The following is an 11,600-nucleotide window of genomic DNA, read 5'->3' as shown; positions in this document are numbered from 1 at the left end:
AAAAAAAAATTTAAATGTGAAACCAAGCGCATCAAACAATTGACAAACTTAGCTTATTCCGAAATATTTAAGTCGATTTTTTTAAACTGTTGCCTCAGGGCTTTTGATGTTTGAACCACTCGATGTTAGTTGGGTAGAAATGTAAGCCCTGAATTCTATTTTTTTAATGACTAAATAGTCATTGGATTGTATTTCAATTTCACAGAATGCACAAATTTTAAAGTATTTCGATGTTTTGATAGCACTTGATAAAAAATACTTAAATAGGTGACTTTTATTTATTACTTATTACTTATAAGTTACTCGACTTGAAATAAATTTGGAAAATTCGAACGTTTTTACTGTAACTATCCGTTATATAGTAAGAAAGCGTCATTATTGTAAAGTTTATTCCACGCTTTAATACCCTCTTTTTCTGGTTGTGTTTGTATCTCAAGTTTATCTCCGATGTTCATAACTTTAAAAGGATCTTTTCGGTCTACGGGTGCCCACATCTCTGACTCTGTTTCCACACAGTTAGGATTTCCAGTGCGAGCAAAAGTCGTAATAATTCCAATTAATCTTTGGATAGTCAATTTCCCAGCCTCACACAGATGCTCACGTCTTCTTGGGAATATGAAGCCCAACTCATCAGCATGGCAAACTCCACTCAGAATATCCTCGCCGCATAAGGCAACTCGCAGCAAATTAGACTTGGGGGAGTTAAAATCAAAACGGTAAAGATATGTGGGAGCCTTGGCAAAGGCCAGACGGGAGAGAACCACTCTATGAAATCCATGCCAAAAGAGTTTGTAACTAAAATGCTAAGGTTAAGGAATACAATAAATATTCTAGTAGCTCGCAAGGATACTCACATCCAGAGTCTGCATCACATCGGATTTAGAAATCTTTCTGGGTCCGTAGTGGAATTTTATTAACATTTCAGCCATATTGTTTCGTTCAACATCGGATGAGCACACATACAGATCATATGGCAGTATCAAAGCCGGCTGCTTTATGAGATGATCCATCAAGAGTCCATTGTTTAACTTGCAGTAGGGATACATGTACAATCCCTCGCACGAAGAGCCTCCTATTAGCAGAGGGACATTCGATGACCAAGCCTCTTTCATCATCAAATCAAAAGGACGATTAAGAAGGCCATCAGTGTTACTCGGTTGAGACTCCAATGCGGGCACAAAGGGATATAAATGTCCAAAGCAATAATCAGTATATCCAAATAGATGATGGTCTACTAACTCCTCAGCGGGAAGTGAGCAAAGAAACTTTAATACGTCTGCATCTGCTGCAGATCCATTGTAGCCCTTGAACTTCGCAAGACGATAAGCAAAAGTTTCGGTGTTGGGTAAATTAACCCATGGATTAAGCATACAACCAGACATCATGATGCACCGATGAAATAAACCACAAGTCTGTGGCAAGCACATCATAAAATGTACCGATGTAGACCCAGAACTTGTGCCCAATATAGTAATGTTATTTACGTCCCCATTGAAATATGAGATGTATTTGTTCACCCAACGCAACAAAAGCACCTGATCATGCATTCCAGCATTGCCAGGTATACCTAACTCTGGACTGCTGAAACTGAGAAAACCCAGCGTACACAGACGGTGGCTAAAGAGTACAAAGACAATATCTTTGTGCATCAGATAGTCCGGCCCATACCTTCTTCGGCTAGCACCATTTTCACGATATCCTCCTCCATTAAAGTAGACAATGACAGGCAACGGTTTCTGAGTATCAAACTGAACAAATTTTCGGATATTAATAATAGATTATGAATATTTTAAAATAGTTTAACCATACATGCTTGGTGTATACATTTAATTTAAGGCAATCTTCACTTCCGAACACCTCCCCAGTTTGGCTCCCCTTTTGTACGGGCAAATCGGCTTCCTGAAGGCAATCCAATTCTTTCCATGGATCCACCGGTTGCGGTGGACGAAATCGAAGCTCTCCAATCGGTGGCTTGCCATAGGGAATGCCCTCGAAACTATAAAAGCTTATCCCACAAAGTCCAGTCTCATATTTTCCCTTCACATTGCCTATGGGCAGCTGGACGGTCTTCGTCTCATTGCATTGCGAGTAGTACAACTTGTTGAAGAACAGATGCAGAATTTTAATTTTGCTTTTTCGGCTAAATTTTAACATTTCATTATCCAATTAATACGAATCATCCAAAGCCACACAAAGGCAACTGCGATGATTTAAAATCACTAAGTTTTAATAATATTACAATTTTTACCTCTACAATTGGTAATGGTCTTCAAAGCATTTCGTTATATTTTGAGCACATTCAATAAAAATAGAAATAGAATTAAAAATCAAATTGGTAACGGTGGATTAATGTAAGCCTTTTATATGTAAATTGTTTATAATTTCAATTCTCATCGCCCATCAGATATCATTTAAATGTTAAGAGTACGCATGCAAGAATCGGATTTAATAATAAAGTACAAAGTCGATGGACTCTAATCTTAATGGACTTAACATTAATCACAAATACATTGCTGCCCAGCACAACGACTGCGCAAGAACGAATATACATATTAACTTAGTTAAAGATAATGATTTCAGAACATACAGAAACTTTACTTTATTGTTTATGTTCTTAAATGTTAAACGGCTTTTATAACTATGTTCTTTCAACCTGGCTGCATAATTGCACATGCGCACATAACTTCTTTAGAATTCATTAAATTTTCTGTACTGGGGGAAATAATTATAACAGTATATTAAGCAACTATAGTACATATTATCAATAAAAACATCTGTCTCTAAAGAGCAGGGCCCTCAGTACCGCTTCGACTCTGATGATATTTCAATACAGTTTTCATGCTCCAATTGCCTTTCAATAAAAACCACGACACTACCTCGAGTGGCGTGTATAAAGATAAGTTTTCATTTCTGTCGTTTCATTATAATACGTAGAATGCACAGTAAGCACATTCTAAGACGAAAATTGAATAGTAGACGATATTATTAAATATTCTTATTATAAAAAGTAACAATTATGTATCAATATAGAATAAAGGTTTTAAAATTACGTAAATATAACTTTTTTAAATGCTGAATTTTAAAGTCGTTCACCATAGTGATGTTTCACTGCACAATAACATTGCGTGCGACTTTGGGTACCTGTTGATAGCAAGGTCTATAAAGTAAAAACGATCAGTTTTCAAATTGGTCGAGACAAAAGCAAAAGCATTTCGGCTTCGGATTACGACATTCTGACACGAGTACATATTCCTGAAAAATACTACTACCAACATGACAACGGAAATAAGTGCATTAGATCTGCTGAAGTTGGGCGGCAAGTAGGTGGAAACATACAGTATTTCTTTTAAATGTTTATTATGTAGATATTTAATGGATCGAAAGCCATACACTTATAATTAAAAATTTTATTAAGTGATAAGATTAACGCAACCTTATTAACAAATCATGAATGAATAAATATATGTATTAACATGTGTAAATTCTTCTTTTTTGCGTTATCCGATTCAAAGACTTATCCTCCATAAAATCGTTCAGTACAATTTGTCAACCAAAGTCACATCCATCGTTCCCACCAAGTATGGATTAGTTAAGGGATTGCAACGCAAGACATTATACGACGAGGAGCCATTCTTTGCCTTCGAAGGAATTCCGTATGCCAAGCCACCACTGGGAGAGCTGCGATTTAGAGCACCACAACCACCGGAGCCTTGGAAGGGAATCAGAAATTGCACTTATCTTCGTTCGAAGCCCGCTCAAATTCATTTTCTATTGCACACTCTTGAAGGCGCCGAGGATTGTCTCTATATCAATGTGTATACTAAGCACCTGAAATCAGATAAGCCACTTCCAGTTATGGTTTATATCTTTGGCGGCGGATTTCAAATCGGCGAAGCCTCCAGGGATTGTTATAGTCCAGATTATTTTATGAAGAAAGACATCGTACTCGTCACATTCAATTATAGAGTTGGCGCTCTAGGTGAGTCATAACAAGTAGATGAGGTACAACCTATTGTGCTTAAGTTGCTAACCATTTTTAACAAGAGCAAAATCTATTCTAAAAATAAACTAAAATATACCAAAGGGTATATTTGATATATCGATTTACTATTGCATTCAAAATATACCACAAATCACAAGAAACACCAGATTTCGGCTTAGCTGTTGACTAATCTAGATTATATTACTTTATCTGGTTTGATGGCTCCTTCTGCCAGCTTTAACATTTCTTTTAGAAAGAGTATCTATATACAATATGGGTAGCGGGAATATTTAATGTTTCTATAAACTGTTACAATTGCATTATTTTTAACTATATCAACATTGTTTCAACAGGTTTTCTTAGTCTACGCGACCGCGATTTAGATGTGCCCGGCAATGCGGGTCTCAAGGACCAGGTTCTTGCGCTTCGCTGGATCCACGAAAACATCTCAAACTTTAACGGAGATCCAAACAACATAACGGTGATGGGCACCAGCGCTGGGGCAGCCTCAACACAGATTATGATGACCACAGAACAGACGCGAGGACTCTTCCACAAGGCGATCATCATGTCAGGCTCATCACTGTGTGACTGGGTGAATGAGTACGATTACAACTTTCCTTATCGACTTGCCTGTCATCTGGGCTACTTAGGCAGCAACAACGAAAAGGAAGTCTTCCGTTTTTTACAAAAGACTTCTGCAAAAAAACTTTGTTTCAACAAACTTCTAACCAAAGAAGAGAAGAGAGATCATGTGCTATTTGGATTTGTACCCGTTGTTGAACCCTATGATAGTGAGAGTTGTGTTATTCCCAAGTCCAACGAGGAAACTCTATCGACGGCTTGGGGAAATGAAATACCAGTTATCATTGGTGGCACCTCCTTTGAGGGATTGTTGTTTTATCAGTTTGCCATGCATGACGCGAGTTATGTTCTAAGGAACTTTGAATCGCTAATTCCCGAGAGGTGCGTGCAATTTCCACACCAGCACAAATCAAGGAGTACGTACTTCGACTGAAAGAGGACAGCTTCGAAGATGCCACAAGGGAACAAATGGAACTAAAAGAATGCTTGCAATTGCTCTCCTTCAAACACTTCTGGCATGGCCTACATCGCACTGTTCTCGCCCGTTCGGCCTATGCTTCAAAAACCCCTACTTACCTTTATCGCTTTGATTTCGACTCCCCTACTTACAATTTTTATCGCATTATGAACTGCGGGAACCATGAACGAGGAGTTTCGCACGCGGATGATGTGTTCTATCTATTTTACTGTGTGTTATCCTTCAAACTAGATAAGTCTTCTCCCGAATACCAAACTATTGAGAACATGATTGGCATGTGGACTTCGTTTGCTACACAAGGAAATCCCAACTGTGCTCAGATTGAACCCGTTCGATGGGAGGCGATTGAACCTAACGAAACTCTCAAGTGCCTAAACATTGGCACAAAACTTGAGTTCGTAAATTTTCCTGAACGTAAGCAACTAAAACTCTGGGATAGCTTCTATGAAAAACTGAAACTATTTTAAGTCTACTCTCTAGACAACTCATAGAGCAAGTGTACATGATTTTGTTAATCTTACTGTAAATAAAAAACACACACAAGTTAGTGCAGTTGCACTATAAACCTTGCCCTTAGTTATGACATTTAATTTTGCACTGTGGCTTATTAGTACTGCATACGTTTTTAAAATAAAACATACATTTATGATAACTTTCATTTCCCTATTATTATTATGTATTTTAGCTATATTTAAACAAATTTTGTTTTTTTTTATACCCGCTACCCATAGGGTAGAAGGGTATTATAACTTTGTGCCGACAGGAAATGTATGTAACAAGTAGAAGGAGGCATCTCTGACCCTATAAAGTATATATATTCTTGATCAGCGTCAACAGCCGAGACGATATAGCCATGTCCGTCTGTCCGTCTGTGTGTCTGTCCGTCTGTGTGTCTGTCCGTCTGTGTGTCTGTCCGTCTGTCCGTCTGTCCGTATGAACACCTAGATCTCAGAGACTATAAGAGATAGAGCTATAAATTTTTTTTCGACAGCATTTGTTATGTTTGCACGCAGATCAAGTTTGTTTCAAATTTTTGCCACGCCCACTTCCGCCCCCGCAAATCAAAAAAATCGAATAGCAAGCGTAACTTTAAAGTTAAAGCTGCGAAATTTGGTATATACAATAATTATTATAGTAGTTATGATTCCTGAAAATTTGGTTGCGATCAGATAAAAATTGTGGAAGTTATTAAAGAAATACTTTTGTATGGGCAAAAACGCCTACTTACTAGGGGTCTTAGTTACTTTGTCTGACAATCTGGTATATTGTGCTGTCTGTGGTATATTTTGAATGGTGTGCTGTATCGATATACCAAACATACCATTTGGTATATTCTTAGTATTTTTAGTATATTTGCAGTATATTCGGTATATTTTGAGAATAATACCGAAAAATATATTGCTTTTAATCAAATTGGGTAGCGGGTATCTCACAGTCGAGTACACTCGACTGTAGCTTTCTTACTTGTTTCATTTATACTACTTACCATTTTTACATTACATATTCTATACGATCACTTTTTTTTAGCAAAATCAACCACTGTGCAGCAAGCTTCAAAGGTATCCCATAACTTGTCACTTACCTGTTTTTAATTGCTTGACTCGGAATGCAGCCCTAATAACTGTAATATAAACTAACTAATTCAATAGTTTATTTCAAATTGTTTTAAATTACAAATATAAATAAGTAAGAAAGCTACAGTCGAGTGTGCTCGACTGTGAGATACCCGTTACCCATTTTGAATAAAAGCAAAATATTGCGGTATTATTTTCAAAATATACCGAAAAAACTACAAAAATACCAAAAATATATACCAAATGGTATATTTGGTACATCGAGCTCCACATTCAAAAAATAACATAGACAGCACAATATATCAAATTGTCGGCCAAAACATCTAAGACCCCCAGTAAAAAAAAGTATTTCTTTGATAACTTTCACAATTTTTATCTGATCGCAACCAAATCATATATACTAATGTTGTTATTGTATACACCAAAATTCGCAGCTCTAGCTTACGCTTGTTATTAGATTTGAAACAAACTTGATCTGCGTGCAAACATAACAAATGCTGTCAAATTATAGCTCTATCTCTTATAGTCTCTGAGATCCAGTGTTTCATACGGACAGACGGACAGACACACAGACACACAGACACACAGACGGACATGAGTAGATCGTCTCGGCTGTTGACGCTGATCAAGAATATATATACTTTATAGGGTCGGAGATGACTCCTTCTGCCTGTTACATACATTTCCTGCCGGCACAAAGTTATAATACCCTTCTACCCTATGGGTAGCGGGTATAATAATACAACATTATTTTTATAAGAACTAGCAATTATGCTATTATGAATTATTATATATTATGAATTATTAAAAGCATAATACATTTTTTTTACGGCTAAATGTCATTAGTGACGTTTCACTGCACCATAACATTGGGTGGGAGTACGAGTACTTGTTGATAGCGCGGCTTTGAATTGTACGAACGATCAGTTGTAAATTGTCAATTGGTTGAGACGGAATTAAAAACGTATCTCGAATCCCGCAACTACTATTATGCAAATTGAAATAGGTGCTTCAGATCTGCTGAAATTAGGCGGCAAGTAGGTGGAAATATTCACTTCCTTTTCACAATAGCCTTAAGTGATGCTATTTCAATACAGTTTTCATGCTCCAATTGCCTTTCAATAACAACCACGACACTACCTCGAGTGGCGTGTATAAAGATAAGTTCTCATTCTTGTCATTTCTGATTAAAACATCAACAGAGAACTGTGACTACGAATATTTGAAGATAATAATACAATTATGTATATAACCATAGAATAAAGGTTTTAATATTTTTTAAATGCTGAATTTTAAAGTCGTTGACATTAGTGATGTTTAACTGCACAATAACATTGCGTGCGACTTTGGGTACCTGTTGATAGCAAGGTTTTATAAAGTAAAAATGATCAGTTTTCAAATTGGTCGAGACAAAAGCAAAAGCATTTCGGCTTCGGATTACGACATTCTGACACGAGTACATATTCCTCAAAAATACTACTACCAACATGACAACGGAAATAAGTGCATTAGATCTGCTGAAGTTGGGCGGCAAGTAGGTGGAAACATAGACTTTATTTTCTTAATTGCTTTACGTGCAATGAACGAAGTATTTCTTTTATTATGTAGATATTTAATGGATCGAAAGCCATACACTTATAATTAGAAATTTTATTGAGTGATAAGATTAACGCAACCTTATTAACAAATCGTGAATGAATAAATATATGTAATAACATGTGTAAATTCTTCTTCTTTGCGTTATCCGATTCAAAGACTTATCCTCCATAAAATCGTTCAGTACAATTTGTCAACCAAATTCACATCCATCGTTCCCACCAAGTATGGATTAGTTAAGGGATTGCAACGCAAGACATTATACGACGAGGAGCCATACTTTGCCTTCGAAGGAATTCCGTATGCCAAGCCACCACTGGGAGAGCTGCGATTTAGAGCACCACAACCACCGGAGCCTTGGAAGGGAATCAGAAATTGCACTTATCTTCGTTCGAAGCCCGCTCAAATTCATTTTCTATTGCACACTTTTGAAGGCGCCGAGGATTGTCTCTATATCAATGTGTATACTAAGCACCTGAAATCAGATAAGCCACTTCCAGTTATGGTTTATATCTTTGGCGGCGGATTTCAAATCGGCGAAGCCTCCAGGGATTGTTATAGTCCAGATTATTTTATGAAGAAAGACATCGTACTCGTCACATTCAATTATAGAGTTGGCGCTCTAGGTGAGTCATAACAAGTAGATGAGGTACAACCTATTGTGCTTAAGTTGCTAACCATTTTTAACAAGAGCAAAATCTATTCTAAAAATAAACTAAAATATACCAAAGGGTATATTTGATATATCGATTTACTATTGCATTCAAAATATACCACAAATCACAAGAAACACCAGATTTCGGCTTAGCTGTTGACTAATCTAGATTATATTACTTTATCTGGTTTGATGGCTCCTTCTGCCAGCTTTAACATTTCTTTTAGAAAGAGTACCTATATACAATATGGGTAGCGGGAATATTTAATGTTTCTATAAACTGTTACAATTGAATTATTTTTAACTACATCAACATCGTTTCAACAGGTTTTCTTAGTCTACGCGACCGCGATTTAGATGTGCCCGGCAATGCGGGTCTCAAGGACCAGGTTCTTGCGCTTCGCTGGATCCACGAAAACATCTCAAACTTTAACGGAGATCTAAACAAAATAACGGTGATGGGCACCAGCGCTGGGGCAGCCTCAACACAGATTATGATGACCACAGAACAGACGCGAGGACTCTTCCACAAGGCGATCATCATGTCAGGCTCATCACTGTGTGACTGGGTGAATGAGTACGATTACAACTTTCCTTATCGACTTGCCTGTCATCTGGGCTACTTAGGCAGCAACAACGAAAAGGAAGTCTTCCGTTTTTTTTACAAAAGACTTCTGCAAAAAAAACTTTGTTTCAACAAACTTCTAACCAAAGAAGAGAAGAGAGATCATGTGCTATTTGGATTTGTACCAGTTGTTGAACCCTATGATAGTGAGAGTTGTGTTATTCCCAAGTCCAACGAGGAAACTCTATCGACGGCTTGGGGAAATGAAATACCAGTTATCATTGGTGGCACCTCCTTTGAGGGATTGTTGTTTTATCAGTTTGCCATGCATGACGCGAGTTATGTTCTAAGGAACTTTGAATCGCTAATTCCCCGAGAGGTGCGTGCAATTTCCACACCAGCACAAATCAAGGAGTACGTACTTCGACTGAAAGAGGACAGCTTCGAAGATGCCACAAGGGAACAAATGGAACTAAAAGAATGCTTGCAATTGCTTTCCTTCAAACACTTCTGGCATAGCCTACATCGCACTGTTCTCGCCCGTTCGGCCTATGCTTCAAAAACCCCTACTTACCTTTATCGCTTTGATTTCGACTCCCCTACTTACAATTTTTATCGCATTATGAACTGCGGGAACCATGAACGAGGAGTTTCGCACGCGGATGATGTGTTCTACCTATTTTACTGTGTTTTATCCTTTAAACTGGATAAGTCTTCTCCCGAATACCAAACTATTGAGAACATGATTAGCATGTGGACTTCGTTTGCTACACAAGGAAATCCCAACTGTGCTCAGATTGAACCCGTTCAATGGGAGGCGATTGAACCTAACGAAACTCTCAAGTGCCTAAACATTGGCACAAAACTTGAGTTCGTAAATTTTCCTGAACGTAAGCAACTAAAACTCTGGGATAGCTTCTATAAAAAACTGAAACTATTTTAAGTCTACTCTCTAGACAACTCACAGAGCAAGTGTACATGATTTTGTTAATCTTACTGTAAATAAAAACACACAAGTTAGTGCAGTTGCACAATAAACCTTGCCTTTAGTTATGACATTTAATTTTGCACTGTGGTTTATTAGTACTGCATACGTTTTTAAAATAAAAACATACATTTATGATAACTTTCATTTCCCTATTATTATTATGTATTTTAGCTATATTTAAACAAATTTTGTTTTTGTTTTTCATTTATACTACTTACCATTTTTACATTACATATTCTATACGATCACTTTTTTTAGCAAAATCAACCACTGTGCAGCAAGCTCCAAAGGTATCCCATAACTTGTCACTTACCTGTTTTTAATTGCTTGACTCGGAAGGTGGCCCTAATAGCTGTAATGTAAAGTAACTAATTCAATAGCTTATTTCAAATTGTTTCAAATTACAAATAAAAATGAATATTTTTGCTTGTTAGATAAAAAAATACAAGTTAGAAAAATGATCAGTTTTATGATATATCTGAAATTTCCACTTTAATGGGGATCTTTTAAACCGTGATAGCCCTTTAAAAACATAAAGTGATAATTTTAATTTAAGCTAATCATGTGTTCAACCTAGTACATACCGAACTATGGACTGTTGACGCTGAGAAGGCCCAATGTACATAGCCGGTGGCTGAAATTAAAAAGACTACATCTTCGGAATTCAGATAGTATGGTCCATACGTTCTTCGAATGGCACAATTGTCACTAGTGTGGTAGATAAATACACGAAAGAAACTGACGCGAGTTGTGACGTAACGTCCGTTTTATTGTGCTTCTTGATCAAGACTGCCCGCGTTGCTAAATTACTATATGTATAACAAAGAATGTGACATGTAATGAGAGAATCGATAAAGAGAGCCAATATCGAGAGAGTTGGGATAGCCGAGAGAGCGTCAAGATAATATCTGTGTGTGTATGTGTGTGTGTGAATGTAGGCTCTCGTCCTACTAAACGAGGGAAGCGAATGTCCTTAACCGTCTTAATTGATTTTATAAACTTCTTTTTATATGTGATCGCGAATACAAAAATAACTCAAGTATTAATATTAAGAATGAAACTTCTTTGTGAGATACCCGCTTCCTATTTTATACATATAAAAACAAAACTATGTGAAAGAGGATTTATTGTGAAATAAAATAAATACGAAAACAATTCAAATAATTTGAATTTCGTA

General features: G+C 36.9%; 3 protein-coding genes across 4 annotated transcripts; 2 read left to right on the top strand and 1 right to left on the bottom strand.

Annotated features, from left to right (window-relative positions):
* Nucleotides 1-250: 250 nt before the first annotated feature.
* On the bottom strand, nt 251-2,210 carry LOC132784912 (esterase B1-like). Of its 2 annotated transcripts, none has more exons than XM_060790814.1 (3): nt 1,810-2,209; nt 855-1,748; nt 251-803 (listed from the first exon to the last, which is right to left on the bottom strand). In XM_060790814.1, exons 1-3 carry the CDS (start codon nt 2,152-2,154, stop codon nt 348-350), a joined length of 1,695 nt encoding a protein of 564 aa, XP_060646797.1. In that variant the 5' UTR covers nt 2,155-2,209; the 3' UTR covers nt 251-347. The 2 variants fall into 2 exon arrangements, with proteins under 2 accessions (XP_060646797.1, XP_060646798.1); XM_060790815.1 differs by having other exon boundaries at nt 644-795; nt 1,810-2,210.
* A 968-nt stretch (nt 2,211-3,178) lies between these two features.
* Nucleotides 3,179-5,674, top strand: LOC132784916 (esterase B1-like). The gene is given in 4 exon segments (XM_060790818.1): nt 3,179-3,320; nt 3,513-3,979; nt 4,336-4,941; nt 4,944-5,674. Coding segments are annotated over 4 exon segments (1,689 nt in total). The 5' UTR covers nt 3,179-3,273; the 3' UTR covers nt 5,513-5,674.
* A 2,432-nt stretch (nt 5,675-8,106) lies between these two features.
* Nucleotides 8,107-10,383, top strand: LOC132783961 (esterase B1-like). Its single transcript, XM_060789293.1, has 3 exons — nt 8,107-8,153; nt 8,375-8,841; nt 9,198-10,383. Exons 1-3 carry the CDS (start codon nt 8,107-8,109, stop codon nt 10,376-10,378), a joined length of 1,695 nt encoding a protein of 564 aa, XP_060645276.1. The 3' UTR covers nt 10,379-10,383.
* Nucleotides 10,384-11,600: the final 1,217 nt, after the last annotated feature.

The sequence above is a fragment of the Drosophila nasuta genome, chromosome 2R, assembly GCF_023558535.2.
Source record: "Drosophila nasuta strain 15112-1781.00 chromosome 2R, ASM2355853v1, whole genome shotgun sequence".
NCBI lineage: Eukaryota > Metazoa > Arthropoda > Insecta > Diptera > Drosophilidae > Drosophila > Drosophila nasuta.
This window is presented reverse-complemented; position numbering and strand designations above follow the sequence as displayed.